The 20,602-nt window shown below is 34.5% G+C and overlaps 2 protein-coding genes and 2 long non-coding RNA genes across 8 annotated transcripts; 3 read left to right on the top strand and 1 right to left on the bottom strand.

Annotated features, from left to right (window-relative positions):
• The first annotated feature begins 6,993 nt into the window (after positions 1 to 6,993).
• LOC131014483 (uncharacterized) lies at positions 6,994 to 8,288 on the top strand. 3 transcript variants are annotated; one of them, XR_009098227.1, is made up of 3 exons: positions 6,994 to 7,333; positions 7,749 to 7,816; positions 8,110 to 8,288. It is a non-coding gene; the product is annotated as an uncharacterized LOC131014483 (long non-coding RNA). The 3 variants fall into 3 exon arrangements; XR_009098226.1 differs by having other exon boundaries at positions 6,994 to 7,323; XR_009098228.1 differs by having other exon boundaries at positions 6,994 to 7,299.
• A 41-nt stretch (positions 8,289 to 8,329) lies between these two features.
• Positions 8,330 to 10,957, top strand: LOC131014484 (uncharacterized). The gene is made up of 9 exons (XM_057942477.1): positions 8,330 to 8,591; positions 8,691 to 8,814; positions 8,895 to 8,950; positions 9,035 to 9,125; positions 9,212 to 9,392; positions 9,461 to 9,553; positions 9,625 to 9,737; positions 9,877 to 9,956; positions 10,751 to 10,957. Exons 1-8 carry the CDS (start codon positions 8,488 to 8,490, stop codon positions 9,904 to 9,906), a joined length of 792 nt encoding a protein of 263 aa, XP_057798460.1. The 5' UTR covers positions 8,330 to 8,487; the 3' UTR covers positions 9,907 to 9,956; positions 10,751 to 10,957.
• A 2,493-nt stretch (positions 10,958 to 13,450) lies between these two features.
• Positions 13,451 to 19,386, top strand: LOC131014485 (transcription factor bHLH36-like). Of its 3 annotated transcripts, none has more exons than XR_009098230.1 (4): positions 13,451 to 13,882; positions 13,986 to 14,330; positions 14,545 to 17,047; positions 17,152 to 17,711. XR_009098230.1 is itself a non-coding variant. In XM_057942478.1 (4 exons), exons 1-3 carry the CDS (start codon positions 13,607 to 13,609, stop codon positions 14,614 to 14,616), a joined length of 693 nt encoding a protein of 230 aa, XP_057798461.1. In that variant the 5' UTR covers positions 13,451 to 13,606; the 3' UTR covers positions 14,617 to 14,631; positions 18,764 to 19,386. The 3 variants fall into 3 exon arrangements, 1 of the variants encoding a protein (XP_057798461.1); XR_009098229.1 differs by having other exon boundaries at positions 17,510 to 17,711; XM_057942478.1 differs by lacking the exon at positions 17,152 to 17,711 and adding an exon at positions 18,764 to 19,386 and having other exon boundaries at positions 14,545 to 14,631.
• LOC131014486 (uncharacterized) lies at positions 15,079 to 18,756 on the bottom strand. The gene is made up of 3 exons (XR_009098231.1): positions 17,718 to 18,756; positions 15,802 to 15,864; positions 15,079 to 15,194 (listed from the first exon to the last, which is right to left on the bottom strand). It is a non-coding gene; the product is annotated as an uncharacterized LOC131014486 (long non-coding RNA).
• Positions 19,387 to 20,602: the final 1,216 nt, after the last annotated feature.

A 20,602-nucleotide genomic window follows, 5' to 3' on the forward strand; every position in this document is an offset into this window, starting at 1 on the left:
TCTCCTCTTTCTGAGTGAAGTATGATAAAGAACAGCCAAGAGGTGTTTCATTTATCACTCTTTAGTTTTTGAATGTTTCATTGCATTCGATTCTTTTTTAATCCCTAGAGTAGGCATCGGATCTTTGTTGGTTGTTTTATAGTTTGATTTTGTAATACACTAATTAGAATTTGTTGAAATGAAATTAAACTATTATGAACTTCGAACATTGAAATCGTTTTGAAGAGATAAAAAAAGTGCCTTTATCAAACCAACCAGCAGTTGTATTTATTAGGAAACATTGCCTTTGTCAATCCTTTTCCACAGTAAGGGATGAAGATATCTTTGGCTTTATAGGTTGAGAAGAGGTGTTTGGCCTTTTTGACGAAAGAAAAAAGATAATTATAGTAATATTTTTCTGTTGTAAGTCATTATTATGATGTCCTCTGTTTGATGACTGTAAAGGGTAATTTGCCTTGAGGCTGAAAAAGTGGATAGCTTTTTTGAAGTTGTGAAAATTGATTCAATTAACTGAATCAAAAGAAACGAAGACATTAATTTCATCTATATATTAAAGCTCAATTATGTTGAATGAAAGTGTTCAAGTTTATGCAAACAAAGGAGGCAAAACAAGAGATAGCTCGTTGAGTGCATTTTGATAGAAGAGAACTAAGGAAAATTCAGACTTTTTCCTATTTCTTAAAACAGCAGCTCGGTTTTTTTGTATTTCTAAATTATTGAACCTGAGATAGTTGTATTTCTTCTATGTAGTTTAGGGAGAATTTTGTAAGCTTACTGGAATGTTTTTAAAATTACGGCGTTGTGATTCCTTTTTTTCACATAAAATTCTTGTAGCTCACGCCAAGTTTGATTTTCTTGATTTGGTTCCAATTTTCAATCCAGCGGGAGAGAAAAAAAATAAAAAATATAAAAAATAAAAAAATCCTGGGTTCCCTACAGTTTTCAACAGAACACAATATATATATATATATATATATATAGGGAAGAGTTCAACAAGAACATAAATATTTGCAAAGTCTAGAGTCATAATCTCGTTCGTTAGATCGATTTTAATCAAGGGCTAAGATTAAAAGCTAATATTAGTATCCCTTAAATTACTCACATCCCTCTCTCCTCTCTCTTCTCTCTCTCTTCCGTCACTTTTTCCCTCTCTCCTCTCTCCTCTCTCCTCTCTCATTTCTCTCTCTCTCCCTTCCCTTTTTCCCTCTCTCTCTCTCGTCTCTCACACAGAACACACACACACACAGAACACACACAAAAGGTTGTAACAGGTATTCTAGGCGCGGGGATCTCCTTCGCCGTCTATCTGCCCGTGATGGAGGTGATCTACCGCGAGGTGCGGTGCTACGCGATGGTGGTGGAGATGCAGCTGCTGATGGGGCTCTCGGCCACGGCGTTCGCCACGGCGGGGATGGCGGCGGACGGCGGGTTCAGTTGAACTTGTACGTATAAGTTCAATAATTTTATTGAACTTATACGTATAATTCTGTTGAACTTGTGTTGAACTTGTCTTGAACTTCTGAACTTCTGAATTTGTTGAACTTCTGAACTTGTGTTGAACTTGTCTTGAACTTCTGAACTTCTGAATTTGTTGAACTTCTGAACTTGTGTTGAACTTCTCATGAACTTAATTATGTATTTTGATTTTAAGAGAGAGAGAGAGAGAGAGAGAGAGAGGAGAGAGAGAGAGAGAGGAGAGAGGTGAGGGGTGACGTGAGAGGAGAGAGGAGAGATGAGAGAGAAGAGAGTAAATTAAGGGATATTATGAATCTTACCAATTTTAATTATATTAACTTCTAATCTCAGCCTTTGATCAAGATTGATCTGATGAACCAGATTGCGACTCCATTCTCCATCTAATAAACGATCTTGGAATGACGAACCAGATTACGAACCATCTAATATAAGAGATGGTCTCCTGTAGTACCCGATCTGGATCCTGACCCAGTTGGACTATCCTGACCAATTTTTTTTTAAAATGACATTAACACGATCTTGGAATGACACTAATACTATTTTATTTTACAAATGATACTATTTCAAAAATAACACTTGCACTATTTTATTTTACAAATGACACTATTTCAAAAATGACACTAACACTATATCGAAATAACATTAACACTTGACATTCGTGTAGGATAGTCCAGTTTAGTCGAATCCGGGTCAGGATTTGAGTCGGGTACAGCCGGATGTACGCAAGTTTTTGTGTATATATATATAAAGAGTTATATAGCCTTTAGCGTTAATTAGTTCACAAGTTTTTAATTCCCATATCAAATTGACTGGATATGGATTCCCGATTCCTTGACGCTTCATTTCTCCTTATGTGTAGACGACCTCTTATCATTCAAATTCTTATATTTAATTAATCAACAATTTTAATCCTTTGAGAAATCCAATTAGGACGTATATCATACACACAACGTATGATCACTACAAAAAAATGCGTAAATAGCGACGGTGGCGGCAAAAACGGCGACTTGTCTTTTGCCTATTACCGGCGCATTACCGACGGCAAAAGAGCCGCCGCTAATTAGCGGCGGTTGCGCCGTCGCTAACTTAAATATATATTAATTTAAATATATATATTATTTATTACCGAAGGCAATTGCCGTCGCTATTTACCGACGGCATGCGGCCGTCGCTAATCACCACCACCGGTGACATCCGACGATAGCACCACCGCCGTCCGGCCAAAATTACTGACGGCGGTGCCGCCGCCGCTAATTACCGATGGCAAATGCTAATTACCGACGGCATTTTCTGTTTGTAATTAATTTTTTTATTACCTTTTTTTTATTTATTTTTTCATTTATCATCTAATAAGTTGGTCAAAGATAATAATACAAAAATATTAAAATTAAATATATATTGAAATACAAGTGAAAATTTAAACATTGATTATTACTAATCTAAGATTATTACAATTACTAAGAATTCAAGATTCTTAGTAAGAAACTTATAATTATAACTTAAGAGTGTTAATTTGATTAGTGATTCACTCATCAATCATCACTAATCTAATATTATTACTAAAAATTCAAGATTCTTAGTAAAAATCTTATAATTATAACTTAAGAATGTTAATTTGATTAGTGATTCACTTATCAATCATCACTAATCTAATATTATTACTAAGCATATTCAAGATTGTTAGTAAGAAACTTATAATTATAACTTAATAATGTTAATTTGATTAGTGATTCACTCATCACTCATCACTAATGTAAGATATTACTTAAGAATTCAAGATTCTTAGTAAGAATTTTATAATTATAACTTAAGAATGTTAATTTGATTAGTGATTCACTCATCAATCATCACTAATCTAATATTATTACTAAGCATTCAAGATTGTTAGTAAGAAACTTATAATTATAACTTAATAATGTTAATTTGATCAGTGATTCACTCATCACTCATCACTAATCTAAGATAATATTCCTAGTAAGAATTCAAGATTATTACTAGATTGATAAAATACTTATGGTGTATAAACTAGATTGATAAAAAAAAATGAAAATTAATAATAAATTAATAAATAAATATTTTTCCGACATAAAAATAAGAACGGAAACGAGCTCAATCCGTAATTAACAACATTTTTCGGATATCATCTCGACATATTCTAAGGTTATAAATATATATGATATTGTATATTGAAGTAGACTTTAAATGAATTAATAGATACTATATATATATATATATATATATATATCAATAATACGAGTGTTCTGTACTGGTGACCATTCGAAAAGAACTTCAAAGTTAAACGTGCTTGACTTAGAGCACAACTAAGATGGGTGACCGACTGGGAAGTTTGTCTAAATTATGCAATACTGTATAAATACGGAAATAAATAGTGGATATACAATAAAATAAATAAATAAAATAAATAAATAAATTAATTAATTAATTAAAAAATATTACCGAGGGCAAAATGCCGTCGGTAATTAGCGACGGCATATTGCCCTCGGTAATACCTTAGCCAACTCCGGCGTGTGCGCCACCGCCGTCCGGTGGAAATTACCGACGGCGGTGGTGCCGCCGCTATTAGCGATGGCATTTGCCGTCAGTAATTTTCCGGCAACTCTCCGCCGTTCAATGGCAGAAATGCCGGTGGCTTCGCCGCCGTTAATTGCCCGCGGCGGCCGATCGCCGTCGATAATGGCACTATCGACGAGCCAATTAGCGACGGCAAGTTGCCGATGGCGCCGCCGTCGGTAGAATTTTTCACCGGCGGCCGTGCCTTATTACTGACGGCATTCTGCCGTCAATAATCGTACGTTTTTTTTGTAGTGTATCATATTGCATCTCCTTAATATAAATTATTTTTTACTGGTTATAAATCGATTTGATAATTAGGCGCGTATTATTTTTAGCATAGATGATGGTATATGTTGGTCAATGATAATATTTTTATAAATTCATTTTTTAAAAATATGTTATTTGCTATAATATTTTATCCAAATCATGTAAATTTTAGTAATATGAGGAATTTACGGGATTTCCTAAACTTGAAGAATTCGGATGAATCTGATTAATTGATTTTGGTGAGATCAATGACTCTGATTTGGTCTTCATTCTCTATGTAGGGGAGTGGTCTACATTGAACTATTCCCTATATATATATATACACACACACACACACATATGGGTTTAAGTATGAAAATATTCACTTTTTTATAAAAAAAAATCCACTTTGCTATAGTAAAAATAAAATTGTCGAGTCACATAAAAGACTTAAAAGTTAATCATTTTTTGTGCAAAAAATATACCAATTTACTCACAACATTGATTTTTCTCTTTTTCTCTGCGGTTGTTCTCTTTCTCTGCTGACCACTTTATCGAGGTGGTGGTCTCCATCGCCGCCGCCGCCGTCTTCACTCTGCCGCCAATATTAGGCTCACACGATGTTCTTCGCCGTCAATTGGATTCGCCTCGCTGGAATCGTTGGGCCTGAGAGCTTGGTCTTCAATTCCAGCAGCGGAGGGCAGTTCACCGGCGTCGCCAAATTGTTGGCGTCCCCCTACGTTGCTGAACTTTTTAAATGGCAATCACCATTGCTAACTATTGTTTTTTTGCTGCTGCATTCACCCGCCCTCCACCTAGGGGTGAGCATCCGGTTATTCGGTCACCGAACTGAATCGAATAGCAAAACCCAAATTAAAATCGAATTATATAATTAATATCCAAATTCGAACTGAACATGCCTAAAACCGAATCGAAATATTTCGGTTCAGTTTCGGTTAAAACCAAATAACCGAAATAAAATACACAATATTTTTTTTTGAAGTTTAATGACTAATTAACATTTAATATACAAGATTCGGAATCCGTAAAAAATAATAATCCAAAATTTTAAAACATTTTAACCAAAGATTAATAGTATAAATTAAGAATAATTATTGAAAAGTTACTTTAATTTTTTTTAATTGACCGAGATTGAGAGTATAAATTAAGATTAATTATTAACTATTTTATTGAATAGTAGTAAGAATCATTTTAATTTTCAAATACTATATAAAAATAATTAAATTATTAAATTAATTGTTATCCCGGTTCGATTTTCGGTTAACCAAATATTTTTTCTTAAAAACCATAACCGAACCGAAAAATTAAAAATTTTAAAATTCAAAACTAAACCGAACCAAAAATCAAATTAACCGAATCGAATTAGTATTTCGGTTAGGTTCGGTTCGACTTTTCGGATTTAACCGGATTTTGCTCACTCCTATCTCCACCACCCACCATCTATTCTCTACTTGGCGTATCTAATGTTAGTTCGAAAATGAGCCCTAATGCCAAAGGTAATCGAACCGAAAAATTGAAAATTTTAAAATTCAAAACTAAAACCGAACCGAATTAGTATTTCGGTTAGGTTCGGCTCGACTTTTCGGATTTAATCGCATTTTGCTCACTCCTATCTCCACCACCCACCATCTCTTCTCTACTTGGCATATATAATGTTAGTTCGAAAATGGCGGGTATTGGCCAAACGGTAAGGGGTTAATAATGCCTAAAGCCAAAGGTCTTGGGTTCAAGTCCCATGTGGCGCGGCCTTTAAATTTCTTTATTTAATACTGTTAATTTATCAAAAAAAAGAAAAAAAGAAAAAAATGAGCCCTAATTAATGTCCAACCCCATTTTTTCATCATTCCTACTTGGCCACTTTTAAATTTGGAAATTACAGATAAGGTGTTGGTTTAGCTAATTATGAAAAAATTGACTGTAATTTTCAATTGTTATGAATAATACTCCCTTCGTACACGAAATGAGTACTCATTTATAAACGGCACGAATTTTAAGAAATGTATTGAATGTAATGTTAGTGAAATAAGGATCCCATTTTTTAAGGGTATTAATTAAAGAGTTGTGTGATGTACACTTGCTAAAAAGGGAAATGAGTACTCATTTCATGGACGGAGGAAGTATATAAGTTTTGAGATATATTGCATAATTATTTGAGAGTTGTAAAGATGAAGAGTGAAAGATCGATTGTTGAGCTAAATCAAAAACAGAAGGAAAATGAAGTTATTATGGTGATTGATTTATAGTGTTTGAGAAGATAATCAATTAGGAGAATTTTTGAAAATTATTACGAGGTGAGTTTGTGTTGTTAATATTCTTGAATTTATAATCAATTCGATCAATTCATAATTGATCACTAGTAATTTTGATTCACAATTGAATCACAATTGTCCTCAAGGGAACACCAAGCGGTACTGTCTATGAACAATGAGGTTTAGGGCACTACTACAAAAGTTTACATACATAACAGTGAATAGATAACGGTTTTTTTCAAAAACCGTTATGTATGAACGCACTTTTAGGAATAGATAACGGTTTTGCGAAAATCCGTTATCTATGTACTATTGTCTAAATGTATAGATAACGGTTTGAACAAATGCGTTATGTTTTTGCGTTATCTATTAGTTGCATACATAACGGTATTACAAAACCGTTAAGCCACCGTTATCTATGCCATCTTTTAATTATTTTCACCCAAATAAAATCGTGAATTCACTAAGTTTTCTCTTCTTCACTCCCTCTCCAACAATTCCCGCCGTTCATTTCTTCTCAGCGCACGAACTCCTCCGACGACCTCTGCGCCGCCGTTCCTCCGACGACCTCCGCGCTGCCATTCCTCCGCCCGCCGCCGGTATCTTACATCCCCTTCTTCTCGGAGGTGAAGCCCTAAAATCCCTAAATCCCCAAATTCTTCCTCACCTAAAATCCCCAAACACTATTGTTGCCGCCGACGACCTCCGCCCCGGACAGCCACTGCATACGCCGGTAATTACTCTTCGCGCCGCTACGGTACGTCTCGGTATTCTCTCTCTCTGTCTCTCTCTCTCTCTTGCTCTCACTCGCCCTATCTCTCCGTCTCATTCATGGCGGCTACCGCGGATCCAGCAGCGTTGGCAGTCATTGCCGCAAGCCCGCGCCTCTGCGGCGGTCGAGCCGCTGCTGTCCTGTTATTTATTTATTTCTGATAATTTTGGAATTTTAGCTGCAATTTGTCTATTTCGTTCGAACCACACACTTGAAGAGGTTTTCTCTTTTTTGGGGGTTTTTGTTATTCTCATCTTTTTTGATTTGCTATCATTTAGAAAGGCTTTTGATCCTGAATAGATAAGGTGTGTTTATTTTGCTGTTGGAGTTGAAATAATTGGGAAATATTTAAGCTTAAATAGAGAGGGTGTATTTGCTTTGATTAATTGAATCACATGGTTCACTCTCAGCTGCTGCGGACTAGGGTTTTTGCTTCTACCGAGAATGCTTTTTTGAAGCAGCCTAAGGTGTTTCTTTGGTGAGTTTGTGTTTGCGTAATGTTAGATTTGTTGTAGAGGAAAGAATCCTGTTTACATCTATTTTTGCTACATATATTGGAATTGATTCCTAAATTCTTTACAAATTACAACTTGTGTGGCTTTTTGTGTACTCCCCTGTTGTTTTATGACTTCCTCTCCGCCTTCTGGTTTCAGAATGTGAGTAGCTGAATGTCGTGCTGTTAAACTAGTCTTCCTAATTCTCGAGTCTCTGTCTGGAGACTGGAGCCATATTGGTGTGTGAATGCAGGTTGTATTTCTTGAATATGTGCAGGTGCCTGTTTGTTTAATACCCATGCTGTCGGAGTGCGTCGACCTGCCCCATGATCTTGCTCTACAGATATGGTATGTATAATTTAAGAGTAAAGAGATGTCGAAAGTCAACAGCTTGTTGCTGGAGAAAGGGTTGTGGGAATTTTGTATTATGTGATGCAAACTTGCTAGGTGCGTCTCTGTCTCTGTCTCTCTCTCTCTCTCTCTCTCTCTCTCTCTCTCTCTCTCTATTGCTATGCACTGAGAAATCAGTGTATGCATTTTCCTTATTGCATTTAGTCCAGGTATACTCGCATCCGGCTGTCATGTAATCAACGTAACATATTCAGAAAGGTTGACTAAATCTGCTCTTACGTATCTACAGGGTGTTAAGAAAGTGATGTACAAAAAGAAATTCAGTTCTCCTTGTTACTCGGCATCAACGTTTGGCTCTCCAGATGTCGGACTTATACTTGTTTTTGCCAGTGGAAAAATCGAGATTAGGTGATATGTCCTTATTCGTGCCATACTAAATGTTTCCAATTTGTTGAATGATTGAATTTGGCTAACCTGATTCTTACTTGTGTTAATGTGAAACTTCAGATCCCTGCCAGAATTGTCTCTAGTGAAAGAAAGTTCAATAAGAGTGCTCACATTTTCGACTTCTAGACCTTTCTCCGTTTCTGACATTGTAGTGTCGTCATCCCTTGATGGCGAAATCATCATTGTAAGTCTTCAGCATTACTTTTATCGCTCAACAGTTACCTTAAAAAGACTGCTAACATTCTTGTATTTACTCTGAACCAGGTTAACGGCAATCAGGAGTTAGTTTTCGTCTCAACTTTGCTTCATGAGGCTTATAGGTCACATATGATCTAGTTCCCTATTCTGCTTTTTTGATCTTTGGTTTTGTATAAGGAAAATAAAATTGACTTATTCCATCACAGATTCGTGGACTCGGTCTCCATGGTTCTAAAGAAAAACCTTGTAAATGCTCAAGGGCTCATCTATACACCGCCCGTGAAAGAGAAGAAGAAGGTACGTCGTCGTTTGCTAGATAGAACACCGTCGTCCATCATATTGATTGCAAATTTTCATTTTGTTCAACTGATGTGTTTTGACAGGGCATATTTGCCTCTGTGATAAAAGACAATAAGAGTTCAAAATCGAGGAATGGGCATGAGGTGGAAACTGAAGATTGCAGACAAAGTATTGAAGAACTGTGTACCATATTTTCGACATCCAACTTTGCAAGGGAGATTGAAAGCGAGGAGAAGAAGATTATGAATGAGGAGTTGGATATAGGTATTTGCTTCTTTGGTTTTTTGTTGTTGTTTTGCAAGTCTAAGCTTTTTGTTTTGTCCGTGGCTTAGATGACATCGAGATCGAAGAGCCGAAAGAGAGAGCGAGAGTGATGGCAGGGCTAAATAGACAGAATATTACAAATACATTTCAAGCAATTAAAGGTAAGTGTGATCCAGTGAAAATTAGTGGTAGTTACAAGAGTTTAGGAGTGGTTTCATTTTTGTGATGTCAGGTAAATTGAAACATACAAAGGTGAAGAGTGAGAAAGCAGCAGGTGTTAATGAGGAGGAGAAAAGTGGTGGTGCTGTTGATCAGATTAAGAAAAAATATGGCTATGCTTCATCTGTGAGTGGAGTTGACTCGTAAACTTTTGTTTGGCTGTGTAATTCTCTATGTTTAATCATATATGATTTTGTGGTTGATATTTCCTGATACTCATGATAAATAGTTTGAATTGCTCTGACGTTAGTTTCATGGTTTGCAGAGTCAATTTCATGCCTGGAGGAATCTGTAAATATCTTTCTGGATATTGGAAGGTTTAATATGTCTGCAAGGTATTATAAGGTAAAAGATTAAATGTTTGCAGATATCTGATTTTCCAATTCTTTCTTTTGAATTTCACGTTAGCCACCGGGTTGGTTCTGTTCCATATGCTGAATTTTTCAGCCTTACGTAACAAAAGTAGTTCTCTGTATAAGGACATTGGTATGTTATTAGTCATCGTTTAGGCATAATCTTGATTCTTGAGTATTATTACAGTACTGAGAAGTAATTGAAAGATGGTAATTTGAGATATCTTAATATGCAGGAAATTCTTGAGTATTATTATCAGCATTAGTCACCATTTACACTTATGTGGAGATGGATAATTTTGAAAAATAGATGCCTTTACTTGAACTGAGCTTTGGAAGGAAAATTCTTGAGCAAATAAATTAGTGTGCATCAGTGTTGGACTTGTAGTTTGATGTATTCCAGCTGAGCCTTTGTGTGCACGCATATGAGTTTTTATACCCTTTCTGGTTGAGGAAAATATCAACTCCAGGCTAGAGTATCAAGTTATTTTCTTATGGCCCTTAATTGATGTAGTAAGTTACATAATGCATGATGTATTGATTTATGTAGTAAGTTACATATAGTTTATACTTTGCTTTTCATTATGTAGCAAAATACAGAATGCATGATGTATTGATTTATATATAAAATTAGATAGAACAATGTCTTTTTCCTTTTTATCATTTCTTCAGAAGGGGATTTTCTCAATCAATGCTAGTGTATGCATAATATCTTTTTCTAACACTATTTTCCTTTCATATAACTGAGTATTTGACAAGTGGCGTATATGTTTGTATGTTATCAAGGGATGTTACTTTCAAAAAGGGAGGAAGATCAAGATGGAGATGAGCGCGAAGGAAGCCTTTGAGAGGTCGATGAGGACTTTGTCGGAGTGGATAAGCCAGGAAGTGAATGGAAATATGTAATGATCTTAGATACTTGATACTTGGTTCATTCGGATGATAATGTACGAATATTTTGGATAATATATAATATTGTTATTGTTGATTTTATCATTTTGTTGTTTTAAAGTTATTTATTTATTTCTTGATATAAATAACATAAAAATTGAGAAAAAAATATTAAATATTAAAGATAATGGTTAAAATCGTTATAAAAGGTACAAAAAACCGTTATCTATGTCTTACAAAGATAACGGTTTAAACTGTTATAAAAAGTATAAAAAACTGTTAACTATAATATGGAAAAAAAATATTATATAATACATAACGGATAAATTCTAATACATAACAGTGAAAAACCGTTATCTTTGTAAGAAAAAGATAACGGTTTAAACCGTTATAAAAAGTATAAAAACTGTTAACTATAATATGAAAAAGAAAATATTATAGAATACATAACGGATAAATTATAATACATAACAGTAGAAAACCGTTATCTTTGTAAGAAAAAGATAACGGTTTAAACCGTTATAAAAAGTATAAAAACTGTTAACTATAATATGAAAAAAATATATATTATAGAATAGATAACGGATAAATTATAATACATAACAGTCGAAAACCGTTATGTATAATCAATATAGATAACAGTTTCATAACCGTGATGTATGTGTGGTTGTACTGTTATCTTTTCCCTTCATAGATAACGGTTTTTAAACCGTTGTGTATGACACCTATAATAGATAACACCACTATACACAACGGTTTTTTTGCTCATAGATAACGGATAAAATCCGTTATCTATGAGCGTTTTTCTAGTAGTGGGGTTCAAACCCCAAGTAAAAACAATTGAGTTTTAAAGCTTGAATTTAGTGTTGGTTGTGAATTTGAATTTTAAACCATGAATTCAAACTATTTCTAGTTGTAAATTCAAGCTTTAAAACTAGAAACCACAATTGAATGCTTTAAAACTAGAATTCACATCTGAATAGTTTAAAGCTTGAATTCACGACTAGAAATATTATTATTGGTTGTGAATTGAAAACTCAAATTCACAACTAAAGAATAAGTGGTTAAATTTTAAGTTTTTTGTGTGAATGGTTAAATGATAAGTACGACTAATTTTTATGTTTTTTATTTTAGTAGACAAAATTTATTTTTATTATAGTAAAGTGGTCATTTTTAAAGTCCACTATATATATAGTCTTATTATACCAGTAATACCTATCACAAAAACTTGGGTGCAACCGCGCGCACGCAGACCCTAACCCACATTCTGACCCAAATTGTGTAAATGACACTATTCGGTTATACAAATGACACTATATAACGTTTTGTCATTTGTATAACCAAACAATGTCATTTACACGGTTAGTGTCATTTGTATAACCGAATAGTATCAATTATATGTAGTGTCATTTGTATAGCCGAATAGTATCATTTACACGGTTCAGGTCAGGATGCGAATTCGGGTCAGGGTGCGAATCAGGGTCTCGATGCGGATGCAATTCGGTTGCACCCAAGACCACCTCTAATACTATTCCGACATCAAATTCTTCAATATTAATATCATATTACAAATAATAAAATATGATAGTCATGCATTTCACGGTGATGTTCTAGCATGAAGTGAATAAAGTCCAAACATTAATGGTACGCGCGTGTATTCTTCTTGATATAATATAATTGACATACAAATTAACTCTTGAAGTTTTCCATCGTTTACTTAATTTTTCAATTATTGTGATTGCAACCATTCTTCTTTGGATTTTTCAAATTAGACACAAAATAAATTACCCATATAAATTTCAAGTATATTTACAAATTAACTCAATAATTTTATACACGTACGACTGCTTAACTAAACCATTGTAGCATATGACAGTGTAATAGTTGATGTGACTCATATTATAAAAAATAACTACCGATGCATCTGAATTATAATTAAAAGGCTAAGATTTGGATCCTTAATTGGATTCGTTCATCATCAATTTACTTGTTGATAATGAAGAATACATCTTGTTAGATTAATCAATTTGCGCATGTTTTTCTCAAAAACCACGTTTCTTCGGTTTAAGAAGAAAAACAAATGCAACTTTCTTTTTTTTTTTTAAATTACAAATGCAACTTTCAGCAATAGCATTTTGCTTTCGAAAACTTTGTACATCTAAATTAAACGTCTTAATCACCATGCATAAACAAAAAATAAATCTTAAGCACCGTGTAATTAACTTTTTTGCTTTACAAAAGTTTCCACCCTCCCACCACTAAGATAATATATCTATATCTATATATATCTATATTAGTTGTGTCCCAACTTTATATATTTGTTTAATCTAGCTAGCTAGTTCACATGCCACAGTTTTCGATGTTGAAATTTCGGCACTTGTTTGTTTCTAAATGCTAAAATGTATTCGCTAGTCATCAACTGTAATTATTCATCTCCAGACGGTGTAAAATATTATTATAATAAAAAAAGAGATTAGGTTTATATATAGCAGCGGTTTTATTGCAAATACTGCAGGATTACTGTACCCTAATTTATCATATGTGTTTTACTGTTGGTTTGATAGGCAGCTCCAATTTATTTAATGCACACTTCACTACTGTGTTTTTCTCAAAGTAAACAAACTTCTTTATTTTTGGAGTTTCATTTCAATTTTTCTTTTGTTAGGGTTGATTCTGCACCACAGTGTTGCAGTAGCCTCCCAACTCTCTCTCTCTCTCTCTCTCTCTCTCTCTTTAGGATCTGGGGCGACTATGTTTCCTAATTCGAGCGATGGAATTGACGATGCTTCGATATTTTTGGAGCAAGATAAATTACTGGAAGATCTGCTTGCAGATTGTCCCATTTTAGATGGCAATGACAATACTAAAAAGAGTGTCAAAAAGAGGCCCATTGAAGTTGAAGAAAACAGCAATGGCAGCAGCGAATCCAAGAAGACTGCTCATAGATTTACTGAGAAGCAGAGAAGGCAAGAAATGGCAGCCCTTTATGCTTCTCTCAGATCCCTTCTCCCTCTTGAATACATCAAGGTGTGTACTCAATTAATTAGTTTCTACACTTTTAGATATTTGATTTTATGCATTAATATTCTACAATTCCTTAGATGGTATTTTTGGTTACACTAAACTTTAGGGAAAGCGCGCTATATCTGATCATATGCACCAGGCCGTGAATTACATCAACGATATGAAGAAGAAAATCGAAGAACTGAAACCAAGGAGAGAGGGTTTGAGGAATGTAGTAGGAACTGCTGATGAAGCTGAGAGTCAAACCTCAAATGCTACTGATTCCTCGCCTTACTGTGTTAAGATAAATGTATTCACAGATGGGGTTGAGATCTTGATTAGTAGTAGCCTCAATAAAGGATGTTTCCCTCTTTCTATGGTGCTTGCCGATTTGCTTAATAGACAGCTCGATGTAATCAACTGCGTTTCTTCAAGAGGCGACCAATGTTACCTCCACAAAATTCACATTCAGGTACAAACAAAGAGCTATCACATATAGCACAGGATATCTAGGGTTTCTGCAATTGTAACTCATATATAGTAGTATGATTTTAGGTTTATTTTCCACCAAATTTATTTGTGCACTACAACAAAACGCAGATATATATATATACACACACACACATATATATATATATGTTTATGTTTTTCTTTCTTATTAATTTTTAACTCTACCATCTTTTCAGCTTAATGATTCTGCAAGCATTGATCTATCTGAGCTACAAGAGGGACTGGTGAATGTGCTTAAACTTGGTTGACGGCAGCTGCACTATGTAAAGTTTTAAACATATTTTTGTTAGCTTGAACTTAATTAGTGTATTTTAAACAATGTTATTTGATTTTTTGAAGCTCAGATTTTTTCTATTTGCTCATTTTCATATCCTTAGTATCCCTAGCTAGGTATTTGTTTGTGCCATAATGCTAATCATATATACATCATGATGAGATTTCCATTAAGAGGGTGTTTGACTAAGTTTATTTTAAAGAGCTTATAAGTTTCTAGGTGTCACAGCCCGACCTAAGCTAGTGAATAGTTAAGTCGGGAAAAAGTGTGACTGAAAACAAAATAACAAAATAATAAACAATCTTTTCTAAAACTCAAAAGCAGACAACTCACAATACATAACGACAAGTTGTCTATGTATCAAGTGACATAATTCTGTAAGCTATTAGTTTGAAATCTTTGCAACATATCAATAAAGTAAAACGCACTAAGCGTTGCAGCGGAATAGCTTAAGTGGATTACATGTATGAAGACATGGAATCTTGAGCCTAATTTAGTACTTATATATCAAAAGCTTTGCTCTGCTGACATCCATCTGCATCACAGCTTAACCTGCACATTTAGAAAACATATGCAGGGCTGAGTACTCAAAAGCACTCAATGGTCACATGCCGAAATAACTTGAAAGCTTGCTCTTAGAGCTATATATTGAACTTGCCATCTCAAGCATCACATAGGAGTTTTATTTAAATAACATGTGCACGCCAAAACTGTAAAACTTCTATATATATATATATATATATATATATATATATATATATATATCATCATAACATCATATACGTCTGCAGACATACTTCTTTGTATTATACCATATCTGCAATGATAACTGTGTGCCGAGAAGGTGGCCACCTTCTACGGTCACTGACCGGCCGATACGCTAAACCGGCTCACGGTCCTAGACCGGCCGATACGCTAAACCGGCTCACGGTCCTAGGCCGGCCGATATGCTTGATCGGCTCACGGTCCCTTGTGTACACTAATCCTGTCTAACATCTTGATAGAACAGGATCCGAATTCGATTAACTTCTGGTGCCAGATAGGTATCATATTAGCTCACAAAATTTTTGGCAAGTCAATAACTTTAATTAATATAACTTCATTCATGTAAACATTATGAAATAATATGCACTTCAGATTTTGAGTTTAGAAAGCCCACCTGATCGTGGTCTGACAACACTAGTAATTCTGAACTATTGCTTTACCCTTGCTTGTATCTGACCTTCAGTATAAAAACTGACTAATAAATAATGAGGAAATGATAGGGACTTGATTTATAAAGAATGCTTATGTTGGTTTTAAGATGATAGCTCTATTGAAATTATGGTATAAAGACTAGTTGCTATTTAGCAAACTTATCAACAAATACCAACATAAACTTAAACTGCAATACTCATAACTCTAGCGTTAATCATAACTCTACTCATTCTAATTTACTCCCTCCGTCCGTCAAGATTATGTAAAAATTACTATATTTGGCGTCCGCCAAGATTATGTCACTTTCCTTTTATGGAAATGGTCCCACAATCCTCTTTAATATTTTATCTTTACTAACACTCTTTATTTACAAAAAACTCACTCAAAATTCAATCTCAACCACACATTTCATAAAGTGGTGGGACCCTTTCTCCACTACATCAAAATCATCACCAATTTTATTAAATCTCGTGCCCAATCAATTTTACATAATTTTGGCGGACGGAGGGAGTAATAAATAGCTATTAACTGGAAATAATATAAATCTATTTTTCTCTTCTTTCAAGAATTTGATTCTATAATAATCTAGTGTCTAATTTATGCATAATTACATAGAGTAATAGCATAATTTAATTATATGTCTAGGCCATTTAATAAATCAAGCCAATTATTAGCAAATAGCTAATAATCCTTTATACATATTTATAGGCTTAAATTAAAATAAACTCATCTCAATTAAATGAATTAAGGACCCAAACCAATAATTAAGTCCATAATCTAATTTATTACTAAGGTCCAATAGCAATTAATGGCCTAAGTATTATTTAAACCCAATATGAAATTCTCAAAGCCCAATTAATCAAAATAAATTAAAAACTAAATAGAACTTAAGTCTAGAATATACTAAAGTCAACATCTCTCTTCTTCCTTCTTTTTCTTTTTACGCAGACTCCATTTCTCTCTGTTCTCTCACCTGCGTCTCTCACTTTCCCTCTCCCTCTCGCCCGGCGACGTCGCCAGTCCTCGCCGCCTCCGGCGCGGCGAGGCCGGCGTCTCTCTCCCCTTCTTCTTCCTTTCCTTCCCTTTTCCCCAATTCTTAATTCAAAATCAACCTAGGGTTTCTAATTTTCCCCCCCTTCAACTCCAGTCAACCGGCGAGTTTCACTGCCACCGTTGTCCCCGTCGCACTGCCACCTACTCCATCTCAGGTAAGCTTCTCTTTCTCCCTCTTTTTCTCTCTGTCTCTCGATCTCTCTCTCTGCCTTCTCTGCGCTCTTAATCTCGATCTCTCTCTCTGCCCCTTTGCTTGCAGCGGCCGCTGCGAGCCGCAGCGGCGCATGCAGCGCCGGCGGTCGTCGCCGCTCTGCTCTTCTCTCCCTGCCTCTATCTCGCTCTACTTTCTCTCATGTCCGTGTCTCTCTGTCTTTGTCTTACTCTCTGTGCTACTGGCGGCCACCGCGGACCGCCGTGGCGTGGGCAGTGCCGGCGGTCGCTGCCGCCAGTCGCGCCTCCGTCGCGGTGGCTCGCGGTTGCTGCTGCTGCTGCTGCCATCCTTTCCCCTGTTCTAATTATTTTCCTTCTTCTTTTCTCTTTTTCTTTATTTTCTATTTCAATAACCTATTTCAGTTCTAATACCTCAAACTAATCAATCCCTAGTTTTTCTATTTCAGGAATCCATGATTCAGGGTGTCTCTCGGAGTGGCTACTGCTCAAGATCCGATTTTTATGTGTGATAAATCTATTTCTTTATTGTTATTAAGAAATTGAAACTGTGTTTATGAAGTCAGAATTGCAAATGTGATTATAGTTATTACTCATCACAGTTCTTGGTTGCTGCCTTTATGATATAAAGTTAACTGTATTGAAAAGAAAGACTACCTTCTTTGATGTCTGCTGTGGATGATTGTGTGTAATTTGTGTGTTGGATGGATGTTTACTGGAGTAGTAGTTAAGATTTTGCAGAATGAAGAAAATGGTTCAACGCTTGAGGGATGAAGCTTATACTGACATGAGTCGGTTTGTGTGAGCAGCTGCGTGGAAGCTAAATGCTACGTGTATGAAGAATAACTAGTCTGAATTAATAATCTGAATAATTTAACTTACGCTAATAAGGTTGACTAATTTGCTTAATGAAAGAATGTTGGGTTTGGGCTTCCTCATCATTTCTTAATATTCTTAGCCCAACCAAATAGCTATTGTTTTTATACTTAAAAACTGAATTCATATACACAAATTGGGCTCTGGCTACTTCACATTCAAATAAAATTGCTAGCCAAAATGCTAAGTATTGGGCTTTTTTGCATAAAATCCTATCAACCTTAAAATCATGAAATACTCGAGCTTCTATGATTTTAAAAATTTCGATATAATTTGCTCGTTAAATAACTAAGTTCAGGTTTTACATAAAAATTAAGACTTCTCTTTCTTCTTTAAAATCATAGAAAACAATATTAATAATATATATAATGCAGTGAAAATACTGGGTGTTACACTAGGAGCTTATAAGATGTTTTAAGAGCTTAATTATAAAAGATATAGTTTCTTAAGAGCTTTATAAGTTCTCAAAGTGTTTCAGTAATTAAGCTTATAAGCTAGAGAGAGAAATTTTAGTTAGTGAGAGAAAATAGAAAAAAAAAACAGAAAAGAAATTAGAATGATATATATATATATATATATATATATATATATAGGGTGGGGTTAATGTAGAAACCCCCCTTAAGATGAGAACTAGGAACCTAATCTAAACCATTGATTTAGAAAAAATAGATGGCTGAGATTAATAATACAAATGCACAATTTAATTAGTAATTTAAATATAATTAAAATTCTAAGGGTAAAAATGTAATACTGGAATTCTAAATTAGTCACACGATTTCTTATTCCTAATTCATTTTGAATTGTTGACTTTTATCTTGGGTTTCAAGGTGAGTGGAGCCGCCTATGCACCTCCAACCCACCGATCAAAACTGTGGACGGCGATCGAAACGGTGCAAGTCGAAGGTGGTTTCCGACGTTGTTCTGTGCAAGTAGAAGGTGGTTTCCGACGCTGATCTGTGCAATTCGAAGGCTGTTTCCGGCGTCGATTTGTGCAAGTCGAAGGCGGTTTCCGGCGCCGATCAGTGCAAGGAGACGGTGGAGGCGGTTGTCTCGGAACTGTGCAAGACGAAGGCGATTCTATAGCAAGCGGAGAAGGCACGCATTTCTATGCATCTTTGGTCTAAGGCCGCGACGGCGACAGAGGTGTTTAACACATCTGACCGCGGCGATTTAGCTTTCCGTTGATTGATTTAGTACCGGCGGCAACCGAATCCGGGTTTTTTAAGTTTTTGACATTCACCTGCACTTTGAAATTTAGTTTGCATAGTTCCTTGATTGAGTTGCACAGTTTCATGTCTTATTGCTTAGTTTCTTATTTTGTTGCATAGTTCGAAATTCTAGATGCATAGATTATAATGCATAGTTAATATATCTTCTTGCACAATTAAATTAGTTTTTGCTTCGTGTGGTCGATCTGAAATTTGCTCAAGAACTTCATGGAATTTGTTTAGTATAACTGGTGTTTCTAATTTTCATGATTAAAACGTGTAATTGAATAGGTTTGGGAATTTGATGAAGCTGTCGTTTGTTTCGAAATTATTGAACAGTAATTTCTTGAATGCACAACTGATTGATTCAAATGCATAGTAGGGATTGAAATTGAGTAGTAGGTTTCGATGTTGTGTAGGTGTATAAGTTTTAGTAGCATACTTGAAGATATCCTAATTGCATAGTTAGTTGATGAAGTACATAGATCATTTTTTGGCTTGTATTGCATATATTATAATTTTGGATGCGTAGTTTGAGTTGCATAGTTGGAAGTTGAAGTGCATAGATGATTATTCGGGTTGTGTTGTAGAAGATGAAATTGTAATTGCATTGTTCATAGATGGAGTGCATAGGTCCTTTATTGATTCGCAATTCATAGATTAAATTGCATAGTTGATTATTGAAAATGCATATATGAAATTTGACAGTTGGTTTTCAAATATTAAATAGCACATTAGAGTTTCAAAATTGCATAGATGAAATTATAATTGCATAGTTAATTGTACAAAGTGAAGTGAAGAACATAAAAAGTATTTATTTTCTGTATTACATTTCTACCATTTTAGTAATTTCAATTACATTTAAATTATAAATTAAAATGTGCATCTGTGTTATAATCTTAGTCCTATATTTTACTTAAATCAATGATTGTTATTGGTTCTTAGTTACAATGCAACTAAAATCTACATATAAATAGAATGAACTGCATAATTAATTGTGCAAAAAAGTAAAAGGGAATGCAACTCAAAAATTAAACGTGCAACAGTAGACATATAATTATGCAACACAATAATATATTATGCAATTATATAATTTACTTATGCAACTCATAGATATTATGCAAATAAATTTTAAAATAATATTCATTAAGTCTTAACGTGCAATACAAATAAAATAAGGCTCTCTATAATTATAAAATAATATTCACTAAGTCTTAGTATCTATTATTGAGTATAATTAAAAAACAAGAAGAAAAAAAAAAGGCACTAACAATTTAATCCAATATTTAAGAGTATTTAATTAAATAAAAATAATATATAAGGACTAAAATATCCTTCTAGTAAACAAAAATAAAAAAACGGTAAAAGGGAACTAACCAAATCAAAAAAGACGGCTATTTAAAAACAATCAATCCTAACCACTAGATCTTCAATTTTAAAGGCTAAGATGTGGTTCCT

This window comes from Salvia miltiorrhiza, chromosome 3, assembly GCF_028751815.1.
Source record: "Salvia miltiorrhiza cultivar Shanhuang (shh) chromosome 3, IMPLAD_Smil_shh, whole genome shotgun sequence".
NCBI classification, from domain to species: Eukaryota; Viridiplantae; Streptophyta; class Magnoliopsida; order Lamiales; family Lamiaceae; genus Salvia; species Salvia miltiorrhiza.